Source organism: Chenopodium album, chromosome 12 (genome assembly GCF_948465745.1).
Source record: "Chenopodium album chromosome 12, dcCheAlbu1.1, whole genome shotgun sequence".
Classification (NCBI taxonomy): domain Eukaryota; kingdom Viridiplantae; phylum Streptophyta; class Magnoliopsida; order Caryophyllales; family Amaranthaceae; genus Chenopodium; species Chenopodium album.
In genome coordinates, this window is record NC_137845.1 from 51,654,093 (window position 1) to 51,679,650 (window position 25,558).

Here is a 25,558-nt window from a genome sequence, read left to right on the forward strand (position 1 = left end):
ATACAATAGTGAAAATTATATTTTTTGCAAACAATCTGAAAGTGATCAAACATCTGGAAAAAAAAAACACACGTTTGCACTGTTGAATTACATAGTTGTAATTTGTATATGACTATAATGTGAAAGCACAGAGTCTACACATGATTCTATATTTTCCGTAATATCATAGGGACGCCATGTTGAGGTTGAAGACTGGTAAGAAGGAACGGCGAATGAGAATAAGATGGTGACAGCTCAAATGAGTAACGTTGTAAGATCATTGCAAAAGCCATCTTCACTTCAAGTAGGGCAAAGTTCTGCCCAACACATACCCTTGGACCCCCACTAAAGGGGATGTAAAAAACTTGGCCGTTGGTTACCTTAGCTACACCTTCGGAAAATCTCTCAGGGTTTAATTTAGTGGCATCCTCACCCCAAAGTTCAGGATCAGTATGTACAAGCATTGTCGGTACACAGATTTGTACTCCTGGTGGCAGCAAATTGTCCCCGACTTTGGTTGGTTTGTGAATCATACGATACATCAGAATCACAGGCGGGTATAACCTTAGGACCTCATTTATTATCATTGTCATCTGTATCAAAGTAATCACTCTAGAGTTAGGATGAAATAGAAGCAAATAAGAGTTAGATCAGTATGCTGCATGCTAACAGACTTCTGTACAAATCTAGAGACTAATCAGAAAAGCTATCATCTGAATATTAGTACTTACAACTTTCAAGTTGTTCAAGCTGTTGAAATCTGGTTCGTTCTGCCCAAAAACGCGTAAAACCTCCTCCTTAGCGCGAGCTTGCCAGTCTACATGCTTGCCTAACATAACCATCATCCACACCAGCAAGCAAGAAGTTGTATCCCTCCCTGCTAGGTAAAAATCCTTGCACTCTTCAACTACCTCATCAATTGTTAGCCCAACATTCTTCTTGTTTCCATGTTCTTGAACTGCCTTTGAACTAGAGTCCAACAAAATTCCAAGCAAGTCATCGTTGCAAGCCTCCCCCATCTCCATTTGATTCTCTCTTTTAGTGATGATATTGTTCATCAAAACTCGCATTTCATTATTGATTTCCTTCATCCTCTTATTCGTCTTAGTCGGTAAAAACCTAAAAAGAAGGGCATGAAAATGAACATTTCCCTAATTTATTTATAACTCAAAAAATGCACATAATAACCAAAAGTTTGTACACATACCTCAGTCCAGGAATGTAAACCTGCTGCAGTACTTTCATAGCAATTGCGATCTGCTCTTTTTGTAGTGTGAATATCTTCTTTCCCTCCTTATAGCTGCTACCAAATGCCGCCCTAGAGATAACATCACCGGACAAGTCATCAAGGTGAGGCCACACATCTAGCTCACATGATCCGGTAGATGACACCATTTCTTCCCAATTGCTGATCATTTCATTACAGCTTACATAGAATTCTCCTTGAAGGGCCTTCATCAAATTTAAGAACAAGCAGGAAAAATTCAGTATAATTCGAATGAGAAAAGTAAAAAATATATCTTGTATATTTCAGTTAGTTATAAGAGAAAGATAAGAAAGTAAAATAAACCTTGAGCTTCTCCAAATGAAATGCAGGGTTAACTATTTTTCGGTGTTTAGCCCATTTCTGACCCTCTAATGCAACAATCCCTTTGACAATCATTTTGGCAAGAGGATTTGCATTTGGCTTCTGAAAGTCTTCATATTTCGTCATTACTTCTTTTATCATCTGAGGTTCCATGATATTTATGCATGGTACAGGCCCAAACCATACAAAAGAGTTCTTACCTGCAAAATTATCGGTATCAGAATCCAACAGTCAGAAATTTTGTGACAGTTAAGCAACAGTCATGACACCAACTGTTAGTACTTAAAAGCAATACCAAAGTTCTTAACAATCTGATGAGTGAAGGGCTGAACACGAGGCACAATGTCATCAGAGATTCCGATTGGACTTGAAAATGCCTCCTTTGTCATCTTGGAACTCTCCTTCATGTCTCCATACAACAGGCGATAAGGGTTACCAGAAAAGCCTTGCTTCCTTAGTTGCTTTTCCAGCTGCCTTGGCCTTAACCAAAGCCAATTTAGTACCCTCCATGATATTGAAACAAGCAGCAAAGCAAAGGAAGTTGCTAACAAGGCTATTATAGGACTCATCTTCAACTCAAAGAGCTCTTAAATGAAGTAATAAAAGTAGAGAAAGATTAACAGTATTGAAAGTTTGATTGCTGTTTTTTGTGATTCTGCTTAGGAAGAGAAGTTTATATCCCTTTTTATAACAAAATAAAAAATATGTAATAGGATTGAACAATATTTGTAAACACAATACAAGATCCTGCTAAAATTTAGTCCAATATTGAATGAAGTACAAAATGAGAACATAAGATTTGATTTATTGTTATTGCTCTGTCAATTATCAGATATTGTTTTATCAAATCATCAAGAAATATATGCATGAGCTCAATATATCTAAACAAAGATTTGGAACGTAAAATTAAGTTGAGTGATGAATTTAAGATTATTCTAAATGGACTTACAACATAAGTCACAAAAATCACAATTTGATTGCAAAATAGATTTAGATTTTATTTAAATTATCTAAACAGGATCTATACTACGAGTAGATTAATGTACAAAATAAAGTATATTGTATAATATCTTTGATTATGATAGGTTTGAACAAATTGCAACTAATTCCACAAAGGGGCATTTTTGTTGCTTGGTCAATGGCCAAGTAGTATGGAGTACATGATGACATGAGCAGCAAATATATTAATTTGTCGAATTATATAAATGCTGGTCAACTGACTGACGGGAAATAGGCAGCATATTATATATCGAGGTTGAGGTGATGGAGTAGTGGTGTCGCTCTCTACCTCATTTTTCATATGGTGTAAGCAATGGGGCTCATTTAAGGAATTTTACTTATTTCCCCCCTCCCTTAGATGAGGTTCCTTTACCTTAAATACCTGTCTAATTAAGGTCATAAAAGAGTAGAAGTCCTTAAAATTCATGGAATATTTGTAAATATTATTAGCTGTAAATAGGTTGTCAAAAAATATAAAAATAAAAACCGTCAATTGTTTTATGCTATAATGAATAAGAGTACAAGACCATGAATAACACAAGGTACTTACCATGTGTTTGACATTCTTGATTAAGTGGTAACAAAGTTTAGGTTTCACGATAAATGCTCTGTATAATGTATACGTAATATTTGACAGTTCCAGTATTAGCAACAGTTTGTAAATGCTGCATCAATTAGTCTATTACCCGAAATAAAGGGAAAAAAACATTGAGATCAAGAAAGTTAAGGTTGCAGCTGAGCAGCTTGAAGATGCAGATGAATAAATCACACGTTAAGAATGTTTCATACAGATCTATATCAAGCCAAGAGGTATCCAACGTTTTAAGTGGATATCCAAGAGTAAAATCTCAATAAGCAAGCACTACACTGATCTATTCATTTAATGCCTATACATTCTGTAACATTTGCTTACATAAAAACCACTCTGACTATCCTCCAAAAACCTAATCACCAGTTGACCGACAAATCAATAATACACTAATACAATTCTAGTAACAGGGTATGGATATTTCTTGATGCACCCCCAAGACACACAATAAGCCAGAAGGGTGAACGAATAATCAGAACCGGACCTATTAACTATCTGTCAACTACCTGTGGGTTGACGTAATACTAGGACTTCAGCCATACCACATAAATCATCCTCACAACCCAAGTAAAACCCTGATACAGGATTACAGGGTGCAGCCCAGATCGCATCACTTATCTCCAACAGTCCATGATGCTATGATCCTTTTGCCGTTGTATGACTTATCATTGCCCCATCCAGGGGAAGAGAAGATATTCAAAATTCCTAACTATGCCATTGTTCAACTAACAGCTCCATTTTCTTCGGAGGTAGCAAGACTCAATACGGGTGGTGGGGGGACTGGGTTGAAAACATTTGTTTTGAGAGGAGAATCATCTTTTGAGGTTATGACTTTCAATGGCACAACACTAGCCTCTTGAGAAACAGTTTCCTGCTGCTGCTGTAGCATTTCCAACCGTTTCAAAGATGGAGCATCGCCTTTGCAGTACCTGCGCCAAATGTTTCGATATACCTCCTCTAAACCAAGAGTGAAATTCGCTCCGTCACAGACTGGTGACTTGACCATAAGATCCCGCAAAGTCATCCTTAAATTCGAGAGGGCTGTCACATCTGAAGCCAACTGAATTGCCAGCTGAACATACTGATCTTCAGTCTTGGCAACCAGATTACCTAACCCTGCATAAAAAAGGAGGCAAACAGTTTTAATTTTAAACACCAAAAGATAACTTTACCTATGTCCACAAAGAGGTTCCTTTTCTATATAAAAATTATACTTTAGTAGAAAGTGCAACATTTTGGAATGTTATGTATATTCCCCTGAACACTTTCTCGGAAATGGCCTTGACATTCTTTGCTGACACTGCAAAACGTTTACTTCCTAGGTATACATGTAGGAAGAGTGACTTATGTGTGCAGGGAGGGAAAGGGCACTTTTGATGTGATTGTTGTGGGAATTTCCTATTCTTAAGGATGTTCCATTTCCCCCATCCTCACTATGGTCAACCAAACAACTCAAACGAGCAATTGAAGTATAGCTTGAACAGCTCTAAGCACTTTAACCCAAAAAAAAAAAAAAAAAAGGCTCTAAGCACTTCCCATAAAGTGTAGCTTCATCTGTCAAACACCAATAGCTGAAGCACTTGCTTAGAAGCAATAACAGCAATATACACGTGTGAAGTTAAATTGGAACTTCTATACCTTAAAATAAATAAAATAAACCAACACCTGTGATCAAGAATTTGATACTGAAACAACAACAGAACCAATAGAGATGACTCAGATAAGCATAAATAGGTATATAACAATTTGCTGGCTGCAGCTTGCCCAAAGCCAATGTAAGTGTAGAGGTATCAATTACCACTTCAGTATTAGAATAAAATTTTGGAATTGCTGTAATAATTATGAAAATGATGAAATGCAGTAAATTAACCTGCAGTAAATTTTGGAATATGGAGTACAGGATGTAATTTCTTACCAACTTTACTAAGGAGACTAACGCCAACATTATGAGCATGCACACTGCCAGCCATGGTAACACAAGGAACTCCCATGTAGAGTGACTCACATGTCGTGGTTGTTCCAGCATATGGAAAAGTGTCCAAGCTACATAAAGACAAGAGTATCAAGTATTAGATAAATTACATGTACCACAAAGGAAAAAAGAGCGTAAAGCCACATATTATAAAGATATAAAGAACAATTATAAGAAAAGCTTTAAAATGCTAATGATTAGCACAGCATGTGAGAGAGAGAATCAATGCAATTCAACTGAAAACGTTTGGGTAACAAACTTGACAAGCAAATAATGCATTCAGCATAAAACAAATCAGATAAAAATCTAATTATGTTTGCAGTGCTTCAATATAGGTGAACAAGAGAGATCAAACAATGAACATTGAATTGCCAAAAGGAAATAACAGGATACACTCAATTTGCAAAGAAAGTTGCCAAAAGGAATCAGAATTTGATTAAATGAATACAGTATGGGGAACATTGAGTATAACTGTATGACCAATTTTAAAACATAAACAAAAAACTCCATTTTTCATTCATTTCACTTTGGTCCAGAGGTACCTAGAAGGCTAGAACATAGTTTAGTTCCACTATCGCTACATGTGGGATATACTGCTCAAATCCGTTAAACTAAGTAAACATAACTGGAAACTCAGGGTGCCTGGTCCAATTCAGTTCAACATATCGTATGCGTTCATTATATGTTCACAGGGAGAGGGCATGAGCGAATTTGATGACAATAATGGCTGGCGAAGGCATGCCCTAAGTTCATACCTCCGTGGTCTGAAATCAACTTCAAGGAACCAAGCTTTTACCTCAGATTTCAGAAATGAGATAAAAATCAATCAGGATTGCCCAAATCTAATCAAAATGAAAAAGGCAAAAGGGTTGTTGTGGTCTATGTTACTCAAACTAGGCTAGAAGAGCCATATACGAGTATGTGTCCAGTATTAGACACGATCATCTGCTGAAAATTTTGCAAAATTATTGTCTCAAATGAAGTTACTAAGTGCCATCAATGTCCAAGTGTCAAATACCTAACATGAGTGCTTAAAGTGAAATGAAGAGTTGGAGTTATATAAGTTTGGTTGTACAAGGGGGAAGAGGTAGAAGAAGGGGGTGGTGAGAAGAGTTTCCGTTATGCTAGAAGTTTGAGAGTGAGCATAATTGATTCAGTATGTTGATGAGATGATATCTGAAAATACTTTTGTCTGTTTCAGGAGCAATGGAGCTGATTATGACTGTTATGACTTATGAGTACATTTGCATCCTTGTTCCAGAGGAATGATCTTTTGGAGGTGAGAGATTTTAAGCAGATTAGCCTGCTCACTTAAAAAAAAAATCCTTGCAAACAGAGTTGGTTTTTTTTTTTACCTCACAAGCTCAGCATGATTATAGAGGTTGATAAATTCTAGATGAGGCTCTCGTGACTGAGGAGGTGATTGATGATTTGATGGTGTTCAATGAAATGACCAGGAAAATAATGTTGTTGAAGTGGGCCTTGAGCAAGCGTATGACAGGGTACAGGCAAAATTTCCAGGATAAGGTGATGTGTGCAAAGGTTTTAGGCATGAGAGGGGGAGTAGATTCAAGCCTCAGTTTCTGTCTATATTCAATGGAGCAAAAAGGGGTTGAAGCAGTTCCATCTTCCTCTTTCCTTGGTTTATATAGGTAATGATCCTTCAAATCTACAAGCAAGAGGTTGAGTAACCTTGAGCACTTTAGGGTCAAAGTGGTAGGTTCTGTATCTCTCATTCCCACTTTGCAGTTTGCAGATCTCCACAAATCTAAAAAAGTTCTTGCTATTCTTCAGATGTTTAAAGTGGTTCTTAGGCTCGAGATTAATTAAGAGAAACCATCACTTAGCAACCTTGTTTGCACAACAGATCAAGACCCTGCTCTGCTGGTTCAGTTGCTTCCCCTGCTAATTGTATGACCCAAATATTTTCTAAGTTATTATCTTGGAGTCCCATAAGAGAAACCATGTGAGAACCTCTTTTTGGAACTCTGAGTTGAAACGAGTTTCTAAGAAGCCAACCAGATGAGAATGACGTAGTTTACTATTCTTCATAAAGGCACAGAGAGTACATAACTCTCATGCAGTCCTATTTGTTGAAAGTTTCTCTATAACACTTGTCTCTTCTCTATTAAGGGTTTAAGGATCATGCAATGTTGCTAAAAGTCTTCTATATGTTATGTGTTATATTATTAAATCAAGATGAGAAAGCTATCTAGTTGGGTGAAATAAAATTCATAATTCTAAAGAAGGTAAGGGTGAACCGGATGGAACACCCAAAAAAAAAATAAAATAAAATAAAATAAAAAAATAAAAGGTAAGATAGGTCTTAGAATTTGATACCCAAGGATGTTTCCTAGATCTGGGAAATAACAACACTTTGATGCCTGATTATTTAAAGCACGTTTGGGGGGAAGGAAAAAAAAAAAACTGTCTCCATAGGAATGGCAACAGGCACACATGCCTCTCAGACACCTTTTTTATTCCTTAACAGCTAAACTTGGTAGTTGGTACAGTATAAAGTCCATGGACTCCATTATAGGAATAAGATCTAGACTTTAAGAGTTATCCTGCATCTATAATTTCACCCTCATCTAAATCATCTCTCCACTTACATAAAACTCTTAAACTCTAATATTTGATTACCAAAAAAAAAAATGATGTCACATAGTGGAATCTATAGTGCTATCTCAGGCTCCCCAAATAAGATTACTCTGTCAATATTTTTTTCACAATTTTGACAAATTCCCCATGTAACTTATAATAAGCATATGACAAACATCACTCTTCCTTTCTTCAACCTTTCAACTAAATTTGTAAAACCAAGGTCCCGAAGAAATTAAGACATCAATAGGACAACATGATCAGAAAAAGGCTCAACACTAACAACAATCTGCAAAATCGAAGGCATAACAAGGGCTTATCTCCTGATGTTCCAGTCTTTGCTCAAAATTCAAATAGTGGGAACATTGCACTCATCTGTTCTTCCATTGTAAATTTGTGATATAGCTTCCTCTTTTGTGGAACTCATTTTTTGTGATAATGGGAATTAGATAGAGTTGTTGACATATTTCTTAAAGTAAGACCCTGAGCCCAAAAGCTCCTAAAGAAGTGAAACCGGAGAATAAAGCAAAGGCAAGAGCAGTATCAATCTCGCATTTGCAGGTCCAAAATGCCACTTTTAGGAGGCATGACCATTTCACCATTCGGCCATTCCTAAGCAATTGTATTGGAGAGACAGCACAATTTCTGGGAATAAAACTTAAAACTGAAAGAGTGATAGCTTTTGTAAAAGAGTTGTAATTTTACACCTTTATTTTTGGTGTAATAAAATTTTTACTCTTTATGATGACAATATATGGGGATTAGGTTTGACTAACATCTAGTGTGATTGCTTTTAGAGTACTATTGACTAGGGGTGAGCAAAAATTTAGGGTACCCTCATGTAGAACCGGAACCTGTTCGGAACCGCAGGTTCCAAACCCGGAACCTGTTGAACAGGTTCCGGTTCCGGGTAATAAAATTAGGAACCTGTTGCAACAGGTTCCGGTTCCGGGTAATAAAATTTTGGACCTAGAACCTGTAGGGTACCCTGTTAGTCCATGTTCCCTATAGGATACATGAAACCGAAACCTATATGGTATTGAATATTCTAGACAAGTAGTGTTGGTTTGTTATATTTGAAGCAGTTTACTAAAGTTGTAAGTTTTTATTGTGAACATCCATTTTTAAAAATATAGAATTGTCACAATTATCAAGTAACTATTAAGCTTACTTTGAAAAACAGGGTACCCTGTTTAGGAACCGGAACCTGCAGGTTCAGGTTCCGGTTCCGGTTCCCAATTCTTAGGAACCTGTTGCAACAGGTTCCGGTTCCAGTTCCTATTTTTAGGAACCTGTTGCAACAGGTTCCGGTTCCGGGTACCGATATTTTTACAGGGTACCCTGCTACGCTCACCCCTACTATTGACCCTTTGTTTACATGTGTACAGTGTACTTATATTTTCTTGTATTTATGAATTATTTCACGTTCACCCAAGTGCTTGAAGAAAAAAAAAACCAAGCATGAAGGAGAGAAAAAAAAAGTCTATAGGGTAGGGGATGGAAGCATCCACATTAGGTTGATTAAGAAACTGAAATATTTTCAATGCCTCTCATAGCAATTTAACCTAGTGTGAACAGGCAGTCATAAGCTGATGGACATGCTAATATAATTATCTTAACCATATATAGTTGGAATCTATCTCTAGTAGGACCATCACCGTACTATCAAACATACTGTCAATGTCATTACTGTGCAGATGTATTGTCTAGAAGTAGCAGCATTACTCAAAGTCTGTACTGTCCCAATGGTCCACGAGAATGTACAAGAATCGCAGTTTACCCCCCCCCCCCCCAGGTGAATAAGCTCAGCATCACATGAAAAAAAGGAAAGGAAGCATAATAATAGCTTGAATACCACAAACACAACAGATAGCATAACTCCCTAATCAATACCAGTGACGCACATATCATGTAGAGAAAAAAAGAACAAGTTGTTTCTGATAACTAGAGGATTAAATATATACACTGCACATCAATGATATAGAAAACATTATGCAGAGGTTGGAAGATGGGGTAAAACATGGACACGCTTCATCATGTAAAACATATGCAAGAAAATCTGGGCCCTTACCTTATGTCCATGAGAGCATATGCTTGCAGGTGATCATGGTTTAGAAGAATCAAGGGTAATAAATCAACACGTACAGGATCCACTCCCAACTGCTCTAAAGTGGAAAGAAATTTATGTCTTATACTGTCGCAACAAAAGGGTTTACATTTCACCACTAAACGTGAGTTTGGTACATCACACAAAATTCTAGCCCAAACTTGCAAAACTTTAGGTGTAATCTGAAAAGTAGGCAGAGAGAAGCATTACTAATGATGTATTTCAAGATACATGGCTGACAAGTTCAAATAGACAGGAACGCACTCATTTCCAAGGATAAGAAAAACATACCTTCGCTAAATTGTTAAAGCTACCAAAAGTGACGAAGCCATTACTTAGTGCTGGAGCCGCAGAAACAGTGCCAGCTTCTGGAGAAGGTGTGTAACATAGAAACGAATCTGGTAATCGAACTAAATCCTCAACATGCCTGTCATCGACAGGTTAGTAAGTACAGTTCTTAGTAGCAGGCTTTGCCACTACCAAAGGAAAAAGGTAACATGTACAATACAGCACAAATACATCCAGAGAAAAGCAAGTGTTAAGCCAGACATACTTCTGTTTTGTTTCAGGGGGATCAGCTAGTGCATCAGTAATTCTGTAGTCAATAGTAGGTAAGCCAGTGGTATTTGGGTAGCCAATCCAAGTCACCTGTAACCCAGATGGAAAATGAAACAATTGAAGATGAAAATCACTGTTAACATTTATGTAGGTTATGACACTGTAATTTTCGCCTATATAATAAACCCCCAAACATATAGCAGTTACCTACCATAATAGGATCCTTCTATCCCCCAGCCCAAAGTTCTTTAATAATAAACATTATTTAACGCAAACCATTAAGAACATGTAATTTAGTTCATTTATTATCTCCAACAATAATAAAGTCATCAATTGATTAGAAAAAAGCTTCAGAAGGTCATAATAATAAGTCCTCATATAACATAAGAAAATCAAAAACCATCATGGGGCGCATTTAGAGCATGTTTCTCTCAAGCTTACCTGCAGCGGAGCAGGTCGGCAAGCCATTGTTCCCAATTTATTATTCGCTGTATGCCCAGTCAGTTCTACAAAAATATCAACCTTGTCTTCTCTGACCATTTGAGCAACCTTTTTCTCATCTATGCCATATATATCTCTCCAGACTCCACCCTTTTTAACGACTTTCTCTCGAAATCTCAAAGTTTTGGCATCTGCCTGCAGAAACACATGAGCAAAGAAATCAGGCAAAACATCAATGGAAACAATTATCAGAATTTGTCCAGGGAAAATGCTTCACCACTAATTCAAGATGTCCTTGCAAATAAAACAGAGCATTACAAGAAGCCAAAGAATTTTTTTTTTAAGTAAACAACAACATGAAAACATACCTTCACAACTGCTGAGTAAACAATCACTTTGTAGCTCGAGTAGTCATGGTGTGCTAGTGGTGCTTCAATAAAGTACGATACGGAGTGGGTGAAAAAATCAGGGGAAACATAACCAACAACAAGAGGTCTCTCAGGTTCCTTTGGATTATCCCATGATGTATACTGTGGATACAGCCTCGTGAACCGCCGACCCCAGTCTCTGCAGAAGCATAGCTCAATTCAGATGAAGCAGAACTGAAAGCAAAAGCTTACTTATTCTGGCATATGATACTTCCCTACCCTAGTACCTTTCCCTTTAAGTGAAAAAAATCCGTTGAAACAAGGAGAATTCCAGAGGGGGGGTTAAAAAGCCAACTGAAATAAAGCACCCCCCAAACTGAATTAAAAAAAAAAAAAAAAAAAAAAAAAAAAGGCATGCCAGTGAAAACCTCATAAATGAGCCTGAAGTGCTGTTTACTACACCACGTGGTCCCACACAGATGCTGAGCAGCTGAGTCAAGTGCTCACTAACTCGTGTATTTTAAGATTTTAGAGGCATGTGTTTAATTCAAATCTTGGACGGTTGTCAGATTTCAATTTCAAGGATCTCCAACTTTGCCCTTGACCTCTTCACAATCAGAAGGAAAATATCTTTAAAACTAAGTATCCTTTATATCAGTTAGTTATAGTACTTAATTTGATGTGCTTTACATTGACCATAGAGGATAGTTATAATTACCAATTTACCATTACACCACAGATAGGTAAGAAGTGATATATTGGAAGTCTAAGCAGATTACTTTTAGCTAGAAGATAGAGTTACTCCAGCCACAATATCTTGGGAAAAATTCCCTTCAATTGGAAATAATTGTCAGTGTCCCTGTTCCCAATACCTAATATGTGGGACAACTTCCTCAAATAACCCTTTAATCCTTTGTAACAGGATTTAGGGGGGGAAGGCTTCACAATAGTTACATCGTGTCCTGCATTTCCCATCATTCTTTCTAAACAGCCATTTCAGAAATCCCTATTATTACTACTTTTCAAAAAGGTGACTACTATTTGTAATCATACAATACAATGTGTGTGACTATAATTGCCAGATGGAGGTAGAAGTAATACAAAAATAAAAGGTACTTAATTCCAAAATATGCTATGACTGATCATAAACTAATCCTTGTAAGACATAAGAAGATTTTGTATTCAAAATAGTACAGTGATAATTCCAAGACATAGATAAAAGGTTTCTAATAACGAAATTAAAAAAATTATGTGTCACATACGTAAAGAGCGTCTTGTCCCACACAAACACACACAAGAGTTCGACCTATTTGTTGTTAAGGAGGCGAGGAGAGTTGAATTTGATCTTTCATAATAACAGTTCTATTATATTGAAGAAATATGTATTGAGGCGATGATGCTTGAGTATCAAACACAACTAATTCAAAAAAAAAAGCTAAGAATACTTAGAATCAGCACAGACCTATGAGCCTCGTATAGCTTGTCATCATCTCCTTCATTGATGTAGTTCATAGCAAGTAAACGATTCTGTAAGAAAATCAGATTACATTTAAGATAATATTGATTACTAAAGTCATGAAACAGAAGACGGCTCATAAGATGCCTCATAACACTCTTAAGAAATTCCTTCCTCTTTGATCTTTTCTCCGGGATGAGTTCTAGGAATCTCATCCTTTCAAAATAGCAAACAAGTTCAAACTAAATGGAAGACAAGGCAGTAGAAGACATGAAACAAGAGCCCTGGATTTTCTAGCACAACTACAATTAGCTGAAAAACTGACTGATATAGCATGTCCACAAAACATAAAAATACACCGTAAGCCCCCACAGTTGTACATAGTTCACTGAAATAGACTCAACAGCTTCAAATTAAGAACCAGGGACCACATCTTACAACCTTAAGACGGGTACCTGTGCCATCCTGAATTTTTACAATTGGAAAAAAGTAAAATGCCTTCTCTCGATAGAAATATCCTCTGTGTTATTCTCCCATAGTCCCATGTTTAGCAGTTGGGATAATATGCAATTACAAATTAAAGCCTATACCTAATCCTGGCATCTTATATACAAACATATGTGCAGATTGTAGATGCATGACGTCATTAATACACAACTAGACTATTGGACAGAAGAATTGAACCTAGTTCTTCCCCACCAGGAGCTACATTATATAGCTCCCACCCAAGCATTTAACTGTCGAATTACATTTTCAGACAACTGGAAGAAAGATACCTGGCCTGCATTGCGCGAATCAGGATCTATCTTCAGACATTGCTCATAAGCTTCAATAGCACGAGAAATCTCACCAGCATCTCTGTATAGAACTCCTAAAAGTACCAATGCAGAAGAATATGTAACGTTCCGGGAAAAAAAAAAAAAAAAAAAAAAAAAAGAGTATCTACTAATAATCTAGTGACAGAAAAATAAATGCCAGAATACCTAAAATGAAAACGATAACACCCCCCCCCCCCCAACACACACACATACAAAATAACATAAAATTAATAAAAATCGATAACTGCCCACTAAAGCAATTTCTCTAATCCAAATCAATTACCAGTTTTACAATACTGATGCAATATTAACTGAATTGCTACTTTAAAGTCCCAATGGAATATTGCTAGTTAGTTTTGAATACTGATTTTATAACTTTAAGGTCTATCAGGCACAATCTTACAAGACACATACGAAGGAATGGAGTTAGAACAAAGCACCATGTTTTCTTTACCCACTTTTAGCTTTCTATAATGGAATCTTTTGAAGGTACCATCAAAATCCAACCTAATCAAAATTAAAGAGAACTTGTAATCTATGTTTTCCCTTACTTTGAAAGGTAAAAGAATCATTAAAACCCGAAAAACTGTATCAACCCTCTTTTTGGTAATGTACTAACAAACAGCATAACTCCTAAGCACTCTCAGTAACATTTCAGCAGGGTCTAATGTATAATAATCAAATTTACCTGTTTGTCATTAAATTTAGGTACAGCAATATTAGCCACAAATTTGAGAGATCTAAAATGGAATGTGAATGCACAACTATTTAACAGTACATACCTAAATTATTATACGCTTCAGCATAAGTGGGATTTGCTATGATGGCTTTTTCAATCATGCTAGCAGCAGCATCCATTTTACCCTGCATTAAGAGGAAAGACTCAATACCAAGTATTTATATGGTAAAATATTTAATATGAATTAAACATAATATATACCTGAACTGTATAAACAACACCAAGATTATTCAGAGACTGGGAGAAGTTTGGTTTAATTGACAGAGCCATCTGAAATGCAGTAGAAAAGAAAGATGTTTTATTGTATTGAGGAATTGATCATTGGCACTATGCCAATAACAAAACACAAAACCATTTCAAATGATGCACTTTATATTGGAGCTACCTGATAGCACTCAACTGCCTTATCAAGATTTTCACGATCTTTGTAGATAACCCCCAAGTTATTGCATGCTTCAGCACATTGAGGATTGAAATGAAAAGCAAGTTCATAGAAAACAATTGCCTGCAACAAAAAGAGAATAAGTTTCCTCAAAATCAGGAGACTACATTGACAACAAAATCTCTCTAGAGGGAGAGCTACTCCTCCAAATACTGTTAGCACTCTTAGAAGCAACTACTTGCCTTCCAAAGCTACACCACTTCTATATTAATGTCTCCTATACTTTTTATTGTTCACCTTGACCTTTTTTTTGTCTCGCAACAAGATTCCAAATGGGAAGAACAAATAGAATCGGAGAGAGTACTATTTAATGACAGGAAAATTGAAAAGAAATAGAATGCCACGTGTCTCCTCATTGTTTTCCCTTTTTACCACGAGGTTTCCAGTTTCAATTTCAAGCCCCACCCTCTTCCAAATCCTTTCCCTTCAACTCAAATGACCCTAATGCCCCTTCATGTTCTAATTTCACACTATATCATCATTTCCCAATTCATTCTCTTTCCCCATTGAATGATTCACTATGATATCTAAGCACAAATTGGAATATAGGGGATATTAATAATTTCTAATATTATAACAGCTTATAACCTTTTTTTTTGAAGAAATAACAGATTACAACTTTATTACTATCTTCAATGTTTTTCTGCATGGTCATATTACAAAGTTTTTATAAATAAATAAATTATAAAAAAAAAAAAGTCACTTTAAGAACAAAACAAAAGCTTGTGCACCAAATAGGGTTAGAACTAGTTTTATCAAGATAAAGTACATTTTAAGATGGAATAACAATTTCACACACACACACAGAATGTAACTTACATTGTCAAACTTCAGCATTTCACCATATGCAACGCCAAGGTTGTACATAGCATCAGCATAATGCCAATTGTAGAACAGAGCCTTTTTATAGTATGCTACACCTTGTTCAATGTCACCCTCTAGTTTAACCTGAAAGTGAATGTTTTGAGGAACTTAATTAGATAAAAATAAAAAATAAATAAAAATACAATGCAGAGAAAAGGGAACAATGAATAGGTTTTCAGATATTCATGGAATCAAGTATATACAAATAATAACCAAAAAAACAGATTAGTGAAGATGCATCAATAATTTTTAAACTGAAGGTCAGCTACAGACCTACAGCTGAACAAGAGAGCTGTGAGGAAGAGGTAACAGACAGCATCAATATCCTTCTACCTTTTATGACAAGTAATAAGAAATTAGATTTGAAAGACGAGGACAGAAAAAACTTATGCCCTCAAGCAATTGTGGAGCATATTATCAACAAAGTCAACAACAGTGATCCTCATAAGCTAACACTTGATCCAGCTCTACAAAATCCTCAAAAAGGCTTAAAAGCATAAACAGGTAAGCTATTTCTTAAAATAGGTCCGATAAGGAAACCAAAGTTCATATTTCATATTTCAACTGCCTCCAAGGTTCACCAGCCTCTCTCAAAAATGCACAACACAAACACGTTTTTACAATATATATATATATATATATATATATATATATATATATATATATATATATATATATATATATATAGGGTTGGGATCCAATGAGAAAGATGAGAAGGAATTTTGTAACATGCACATTTAGTACATAATTTATGCACATTTAATTAAAAAATAATGCACATTCATTTTTACTTTCATTTTCCCTCTTCACCGCAAAACTCTTTATCTCTCCTCCATTAAAACTTATTTTGTTGAAGTTCTAATTTCTAATTCCAGAGATGAAGAAGTAATTGTGGTTATGAGCTACAAATCTAGTACGCAATTAAAATATGCATCCTTATGTAAAAAGCTCGATCTGCACATTTGTTAACAATTATGCACATAACATTTAAAATATGCACATTTTTTACATGAATAATGCACATATAGCTTAAAAATTTTGCACAATTAAATTTTACTCTTTGCTTCATTGTCTTATATTCTAACTTACTGTCCACGACTCACAAATTGAAGCCATGGATGATTTTTTTTTTTTTTTTTTTTTTTTGTTTGAACAAAGGTGTTGAAATGAGATGATCATGGAGGAGAGAGGGAGAAATGATGGGGAAAAGAGAGGATCACGTATGAGAAATCGAGAGAAAAATTGGGGGAATTTATTTTTTAGATCTTCTGTGGAGAGAAATAAAAAGGGAAGATTGATGAATATGGAAGAAGGAGAGGGAAAGGAACAAGGGAAAGAGAAGGGAATTGGAGAAAAGAAAATTTTATGTTATTTACAGATATGCCATTAATGAAACATACAATATGAGCCATTAGATCATTTTATTTGTACGCACTAGATCACTTCTCATCCTTCTCATTATAAGACCCTTCTCATTTGACCCTAAATCTATATATATATATATATATATATATATATATATATATATATATATATATATATAGGGCGAAGTTTTCCTGTTAGCTGCAAGGTATTTACAAGAGAAATAAAACTACATCATACTGAATTCTTTCCAGAATGCTCAAACTTAAGGAAAGCTTAAAGGGGATGATAACATAGTAGACTGAAGAGAAGGGATATAATCTTTGGGACAAAAGGAGTAGAATGTGAAGATCTAATCCAGGACCAGGAATACAGTAAAGATCACTTTCAATTTAAGCTTAGAGCACCTTATGTAACAACAATAATGTAATTTAACACTAGAGAGCTCAAATGTCAATAACTACAAGAAATAAAAGCTTCAAGATAAATCACTATATAACATAAGAAACAATGATCAAAAACAATTACTATAAAACATAAGCTAAATGATGAACCACAACATACCTTTGTTCCCAAATCGGTCAGTGCTATTGCCATATTATTCTTAGCAATCTCGAAATTTGGAGACACTGCTAAACACCTGAGTCAAACAAAGTAGTACAACAAATCAAATTATATATAGATTACATTAGGTACAGTTAAAACATTTACACAGTTGCGAAAATATGATCAGAAATACAATTTTGAAACATTATCGTAGTAAAAACCTAACAACATTTAAGTGCAACTCAAAGTTTATTTCCTATCACCATTAGTAATTATCCTGCCCTTGGGAAGCTCAATTGCATGCAACCTTAACCTAGATCATCTATTATAAGCAGACCTTACCGAAGATCAACTACTGCAGAGATCCTACTTCTGTATAACTTCTTAAATCACTAAAACTTGTAGAGGAAAGAATCCTTGTAAATGCATGTCTTCTCGCAAGTTAAAAAGTGAAGATAAAACACAAAGACAGCCAAGCACATAGACTCAGAGGAAGGCTACCTCTCATAACATGTAATAGCAGACTCTAGATCCCCTCGGTTCTTGTATATGACACCCATGTTGCAGAACGCTTCAGCATACATAGGCCTTTCTAGTGCTGCCTTTTCATAACATGTGAGGGCAGTGTCATATTGCATCATTTCGGAATAGACAACACCAAGGTTATAGTATGCTGGCTGCATATATAGCATATAAATGCTTAAACCGGTATCATTTGAAAATTGCATATGCTTTAAAAAATAAATAAGGTACCCTTACAGCATAATGTGGATCTATTTTAAGAGCTTCATAGTATTTCTGAATCCCTTCTTGAGTATTTCCAGCAAGCTTTAAGCTGGTCCCAATATCAGTCAGAACAATTGCTAAGCATTCTGCCGCTGGCTTATATGTTGGATCAGCTCTCAGAGCCTTTTGATAAGACTGTAAAAAGCACAAAATAAACATCTCAACGACAAATTAGAGCAAAGATAAGACCCAGATCTACTTTACGACAATCGCAACAAAATGCACTTGTTTTTCACATTTCATTGTTTACTATATTCAGTTAATGCAACACATAAGAATGTACCATATAATGAGGATATATTATCCCCCCCCCCCCTACTTTAGGTATTAGAAAGGGTAGACTTCCCACCCACATCATCTTGTGACACAATGCAAACGAGAATGACTTATTCAACTGATATTTTAGTAGTGGTAGTTGAATGGAAAAACCTTTAACTAGGTTTATAAGAATATGCAGCAGTACTACACTACTATCCAAAAAAAAAAGTATACAACTTTGGCCAAGTTGAACCAATATGGAAATGCTACATCCAGAAAAGATGGTGACAGAGGAGATTATGCACTAAAGATGACTCCATACATTGTGTACCAGCACAGCCCCATAAAGATTGTAAGCTTAAACGAGATTGACCGAGGCGGCAAACCAAAGCTCAACAAATTTTTTAATGTTAAAAGACTTAAACATAGTACAGCTGTCTAAGTTCCACCCTCCACAGTGTTTAACCTTTCACAGGCTACAACCTCTATAACAATAATTTACCATGCCTTTTAAAGAATAAACTTCCTCTATTTCTTTGAAGTTGAAACCAAGTGAAGTGGCACAATTTTTTTAATATAAAATATAAAAGAGAGAAAAAAGGAAAAGGTGCAAGAAGATTAAGATCACAATTAATTATGAAAATAAAGTTTGGTAAGTAGATTCATTGAAGGGGCATTGCGACAGTTATACAGCTTCAAAATTAATTAAAATTGATTGGTTGCAATGTATATGACATTTCCGAAAAATAGAAGTGATGCAGCTAAATTTGAAGCTACATGTAAGACTCAGATTTGATAATGATAATACAAAGTACATTTTAGGGCTTATAAAACAATTTGTCTCAATTCAAAAACATTTTGAAAATAAGAGAGAGAAATTTAAGGCACCCAAGAATCATTCCTAGTAAGCAAGAGATCTAGTAATGTGGAACTGTAGATACCTGCAGAGAAGCATAATCTAGGAGTGATATTCTTGTTAGTGCAACCAGTGGATTCACTAATTCACACTACAAATGTATATTTCATCCATAATAGTCCAACTGAATCAATTTTAAAAATACAAAGAATTCTGGATTAATTGATGAGAAGAAAATTTTAATTCTGCATGTTTGTTGTCACAATTTCCTAAAGTCACCACTACTCATCAGTTAACTGGACTCCACAAGTATCATAGCTCCAAAATGAAAGAGATAAGACTGAGTGTCATATAGCCAGGTATATGTATAAAATCTTTCTAAATTATTGTTACAGCTCATACAAGTCTTACAACACTAAAATGATCTATTAATGCTTACAATTAGAATCTAGCAAAAAGTAATGCTAGAATAAATTTATCAAGATAAATTTTGGACAAAAGGTCATATGCCAAATAGAATATGCCAGCATTGAAATAGTGCATACTCTAGTTACGTGGTAAAAATATTAGACAATGAAAATAATTACTATATGGTAAGCATCATTGGATTTAAATAAAAAATCAGTGTCACAACATGAAAATATAACAAAACGAGCCAGATTTACTACTAGTCTCCTCAGATTCTATTCTCTAAATTGGTTGCTTCTATCAATCCTTGCAATTGCAAAAAAGATCCTTATGGAAAATAAAATAGAAACAAAAAAGAGATAAACCTAGTAAGAGATGAATGAAGTGTCAAATTGAGAAACAACAAAAGTAGTCCTCAACTAACTAAACAATCACAACTACTAGTAAAACCCTACCACAAAGGGGTTCCTAAGTTCCTAAAATTCCAAGTAGCATCACCACGAAATTCCCCCTCCTAATAAAGAGAAGGGATGAAAATAGGAGTCAACAAACAATCAAACAATCACTATCCTGTAGCATCTAGGTCCTTGGCATCCTTCACATAGATGCTTTAGGTAGGACCTCTCCTAGTGTTTTATTCCAAGTGTTTTGCAATATCAACATAGAAAAGACTCTATTCTAATGGTTCGAAAATCTCGCAGCCAATAGACATTGGGACTAACTAGAACATAACGATCAACCACTAATGTTTCCCCATTCTAGCAAGTAATATGGAGTAGAAATGTAAACAGTAAGGTTTAAACCATATTACATCCTTCTCGTGCTATTTCGCCCACTCCGTTGGACAATTTAAAATGTCAGGTTCTCATAATGAAATTTCAATATCCTCCAAAAGAGAATTCACTTGTGATTGCTTGCTTTTCATTTGAATACAACTTCATTTAGTAAATGCCAAAAATAACATGCATTTGTAAGTAGGGCATTCATATCCAAGTATAATACTCATATGAATTCCAATTCTTCTAGCCTGTAGCAACTAAACAACATGCAAATGCTGATTTTTGTCAATTGCCATTCACCCAATATCTACAATCTACCAGACAATGGTCAAAACTTTAGTAGCAATTAACATATTAAACATATGGATAACAAATGTTTATAAAAGCAGATTCTAATACAACAAATAATCCCTTGACATAGCCAGGGTCTCAGGAGTCCAAAAACACACAAAAAAATATATACAGGAGGAACCATTTCTTTGGATAGATAACAAAGAGATAGGTAGAAAAGAAACTAATTTATGTCACCCGTGAGAAAGAGGAGTGCAGGATGTCACCCATGAAATAAAAAAAGGAATGCAGGAGAATGTCTCAATTTATTTTTCATAGTTCATTAGGTCAGGCAAAATGCAAAAGGTATACAAGGATAGATGTGTTCTGATTCCAAAAGAACTCGTGAAGAGTAGAATCATTTATGGTTGGTCTATGGGCTCAGAAAGCTTAAAAATTCATATTGTTGGTTTATGCAACATCACTAAAGATTGGAAAGCATTATTGTATTGATCTCCATTGTCTAGGAGGCAGGAGCCGACATCTTATTCTCCACGTCAATGCTCAACAATTCGCTATCCCATAACTTCAAGTCCCTTACTTTTTTGAGGTCCTCTTAGCATTTCAGAGTACCTAATTTACATAGTTTGGCCAGTTCATGTTTATAAAGACTTCTAAAGTAGCCAAAATAAAGAAGACTAAACCGATTATGCTCCCTCATTCATAAATAATCAATGATGCATTTATCTGATCCTACACCTTGTATTATATGCTATGCTACACACAGTTATATCATTGCTATACAACCAACAAGCCACCCGATACATGAGCATGATCCACCCTACTATAGTACTATATCATAGATTCATAGCTATAATACAGCTCAGCTGTTCAGAGTGAAGCAACATAAGAAGCATACCTCAGCAGCATCTACCAATCGACCATCATCCTTGTACAAAATACCACAATGCGTAAGGGCGCAAGCATTGTTAGGATCAAGTCTTATTGCTTCGGAGAAACTCTCAAAAGCAAGCCTCCCCTGGTTTTGCATTTGCAAGCATATCCCTTTTCCTATAAAAGCTTCGACATTCTCCTTGTCCTTGTCTAGCAATATTCCTTCATATATTGCTAAAGCCTCGGCGAATTTATTTCGGGTACGAAGAATGTTTGCATAAGAGAGACTATCCTTCACATCAAGTTCCTTTTTCAAACTACCATTACAAATCGGAGACCCCGACCCGTTTTCCGTTGTTGGACAAGAAGTTTTCAGAAAACCATTCTCACATGGTGGTGATTGCTTCTCAGGACTGTTATCAACCAGCTTTTCCATCCAAGCCATACAAATAATCCTGATTTCTGGAAAGAACTAACAACGTCAATTATTCGAAACGATTTTGCTGCATTATGTATATACAATCAATCAAACCCATACAATTAACTAAATAATCCTTAACTAGAATAAATACTTCAGAATCAGCTACATTTCACAAAAATCCACAGAATTGAGAAAAAACACTATAAACCCATTAACCAAAATCACTTCACAAAACACAAAAACCCTACTTTCGTAACATACTGAATCACAAAACAGCTAAAATGTGTCAAAATAGTAATAAAACCTCAAAACCCATCAATGGCAAAAACAAAAACATCAAAAGGGGTTATTTTTCCCGTTTAAATTATCAAAAAAAATGAATACAAATTAGGAAACAATCACTGCTAAATAGAATTGAAAGAAAGACTTACATGAGGAAGAAAAGGGGAAATTAGGGATTTGAAAACCACATTCGAAGCAACCCAACCAAGTGTAACTACTCCGTATTATTGATGATGAGAGAGAAGGAGAAAGGGATGGTAAAAATAGGAGAGAAATTGATGGGAAAATATTGGGTCCCACCTCTCTGTTTCCTCTCTCTTGTTCAAAGAACACTCCCAGAAACTGGAAAAGTAACAGAGAAGGGACTATTTTGGAAGGGGGAAATGGCAATAAATGTCAGTTGGGGAAGAAAAGGCTTCGCAAACGGCAAAGAAGCGTGTAAATTGTGCGATGACATGTTGATGGGAATGGCTCTTGACCCAAACCCACTTAAACTTAAGTGTCGATTTATTGTGAGCGGGTTGGAGATAATCATGTTTTGACATAGAGGCGTTAATTTGAAATGTAATGTAGAGTTAGAGACGGTCAATCCTAACCGGGCTTAAGTCATGCAAAATTATCCTGAATTAGGTCATTTTCGAGTTAGGTTGGATACGTCTAGTCATATCAATTCATTTTTAAATTTCTACGCTTACAAACCTCTAATTTTGGTTTAATGTCATCTCTGAAAATGTTGTTCATCCTGGCATGTTTTGATCACTGGATAGTATTTCATTTGCACAATTACTAACGTTCCTAAGATGTGGCACACTCCCTTTGTTGATTTTCATTACACACATGATTAGTATGGAGTACTCCGTGTAAATATGTCTAGTTTTTAGGTGCTCTTTGTTCTTGTAATTTCCTTTCCTCCCAAAGATTGAAGAACTTTGGAATGAAAGGAAAAGGTAAACCAAAGTTTTCATTTGTTTTATTTTATATGATTTTATAAGTTATACTCCTAATGATCGTAGTCTTAATTAACGAGCTCATAGTTTGATCACGAATTTTCACTAGCGGCAAGGAAATTGTCTCGGTATATTGTTTCCAAAAAGTACCTTTGTCCTATATTAGGTTTTACGGTTTTCACTTACAATTGTCCCAAATTAGTTCTTATACTTCCTTTTTAGAAAAAGGTTTCACCATTATTATAACACATCTTTCTTTCCGTTACAAAAAATCAAGTCCCACTCTCTCTTACACATTCATTAAAAAAATTCTGCTATCTAACTATCTTTTATCCCACCTAGGGATGTCAGTGTGACAAATCAGATCAATAGGAAACTCGTCTCAATGGATCTTCGTTTTTACTATTTAAATACATCTACATTTTCTTTAAAATAATGAAAATTATGAAACAAATTATAAAGAAGCATTTGATTTTGTAAAATTTGAGATAAACCTAATAATAATAACTAGAAAAGACACATTATTAGTATAAATCTATAGATTTATGGCTTTCAAAATCATTAAATCAAGAATTAAAAACCAATAGTATGTCAAATAAGCCCGATTTCCCAAGTGAGCCCTATTTACTAACAAAATCTGCATCTCAAATGGCATTTTGGAAGTTATGAGCAACTTGGTGAACCTTTGACTCTTTTTTACATGCTCACTCACATTGTTAGTATAAACCTTTGACCCTTCTCATCAACAATGGCGTCAGACAAATTTTAACACCACAACAAGCACCATGCCCAACACCATAACAAACTCCTATCCCACCACCACCATCTTCGTCGCTGCTAAATTTAATGAAAAATCTTAAGAAAAATGGTATAGTTAACTCCTAAATGGTAGGTGTTGTTGTGTGAACTTTCCCTCCTTCATTGATTTCCTCGACCTCTATTGTTGTAGAGTTGTGAGGCTCCATTATTGAGGAGAGAGAACGGTGGGTTAACATTGTCAATCTTCTGTCTAGGGGTGTCCGTTCGATTTTCGGCTTGGATTTAGGCCAAATCCAATCCGATCCGAAATATAATTTGGTTTTCAATTTGTCAATCCGATCCAATCCGAATCACTCTCTCAATCTAATCCGAATTAAAGTACGGTTAATTGAATCCAATCCAAAAATCCGAATTAAAATCCATAATTTATAGCGTCTAATATACTAGTACGATAATATAAACATAAGAATGCAATTATAAAAATAATATTTTGTCCAACCCTTAAGATTGAGGATTTTTTAGAAAATAACACCACAAATTATGAAATTTTTTTATTATAACACCACATTTTCTCAAAGTTTTATTATAACACCACATAAAAAATTAATCTTTTGATATCACCACCAAAACTGTTACTCCGTTAGTAGAAGACTAGAAGTGTTAGTAGGGCCCACTGTAACAACTACTTTCGGGAACCCCTTTTAAATATCTTCGATTATCCTCCTAAACATTAACATTTTTGCAATTGTAGAAAAATTTACGTCATCAAATTGGGGGAAATTGCTGAAAGGAAAATCCAAACGTAACCTAATTGAAGGAATCAACAACCATTTTAGATTTGTTGGTGAAGATTATATTGCTGAAACAAGGTAAGTCTTCAATACTTTGATTGTTCTTAATTCGCTAATGGAAGGAAAATTTGAAAGGTTATTTGTGATTAATTCCACTTTATATTCGAATCAACATGCAATTGATGTATAATTCATGGTGTAATTGTTTGTGTTATCCCCAAATTATCCTAATTTTAAAATTAGGGTTTATCAAAATTTTCAATTGGGGGCTTTTCAATTTCTAGACTGAATATTTGATTCCATCTTCAAAGCTAGTCAATTGGATTAGAATATAGGGTTTAAGGTTTAATGTGCATGCCATACTGCTGCAGGTCATGTCTTTTATAAGCTCATCTCCTTCAAAAGAGAAGAAGTGTCAATGTGGTGTTCCTTTTGCGAAGCTGACTAGTTGGACAAAGGAGAATCCTGGAAGAAAATTCAGATGGTGCAAGTTTTATGATCCTGTGACTGAAAGCAAGGGGTGTAAAGCATTTGAATGGGTTGATTTGTAATACCCCGTATTTTTAATGTATTTTATAAATTATTTATTTATTTGTAAAATATATATTTTTTTGTTTGGGTCAAACTATTTTAATTATTAGATTATAAATAAAACAAGTATTAATACTTGGGTCAATA

At 35.2% G+C, this 25,558-nt stretch overlaps 2 protein-coding genes across 3 annotated transcripts; both read right to left on the reverse strand.

Moving 5' to 3' along the window:
* Positions 1–146: 146 nt before the first annotated feature.
* Positions 147–2,136, reverse strand: LOC145572563 (cytochrome P450 CYP72A219-like). Its single transcript, XM_081631529.1, has 5 exons — positions 1,863–2,136; positions 1,550–1,767; positions 1,187–1,431; positions 711–1,098; positions 147–572 (listed from the first exon to the last, which is right to left on the reverse strand). Exons 1-5 carry the CDS (start codon positions 2,134–2,136, stop codon positions 147–149), a joined length of 1,551 nt encoding a protein of 516 aa, XP_081487655.1.
* Positions 2,137–3,297: 1,161 nt separating this feature from the next.
* LOC145572564 (putative UDP-N-acetylglucosamine--peptide N-acetylglucosaminyltransferase SPINDLY) lies at positions 3,298–22,795 on the reverse strand. 2 transcript variants are annotated; one of them, XM_081631530.1, is made up of 18 exons: positions 22,533–22,795; positions 21,706–22,135; positions 18,189–18,350; positions 17,931–18,106; positions 17,448–17,523; positions 15,477–15,605; positions 14,601–14,720; positions 14,417–14,485; positions 14,259–14,340; positions 13,435–13,529; positions 12,665–12,729; positions 11,203–11,401; positions 10,835–11,029; positions 10,389–10,483; positions 10,127–10,262; positions 9,800–10,017; positions 5,071–5,198; positions 3,298–4,271 (listed from the first exon to the last, which is right to left on the reverse strand). In XM_081631530.1, coding segments are annotated over exons 1-18 (2,772 nt in total). In that variant the 5' UTR covers positions 22,535–22,795; the 3' UTR covers positions 3,298–3,876. The 2 variants fall into 2 exon arrangements, with proteins under 2 accessions (XP_081487656.1, XP_081487657.1); XM_081631531.1 differs by having other exon boundaries at positions 21,706–22,142; positions 22,533–22,794.
* Positions 22,796–25,558: the final 2,763 nt, after the last annotated feature.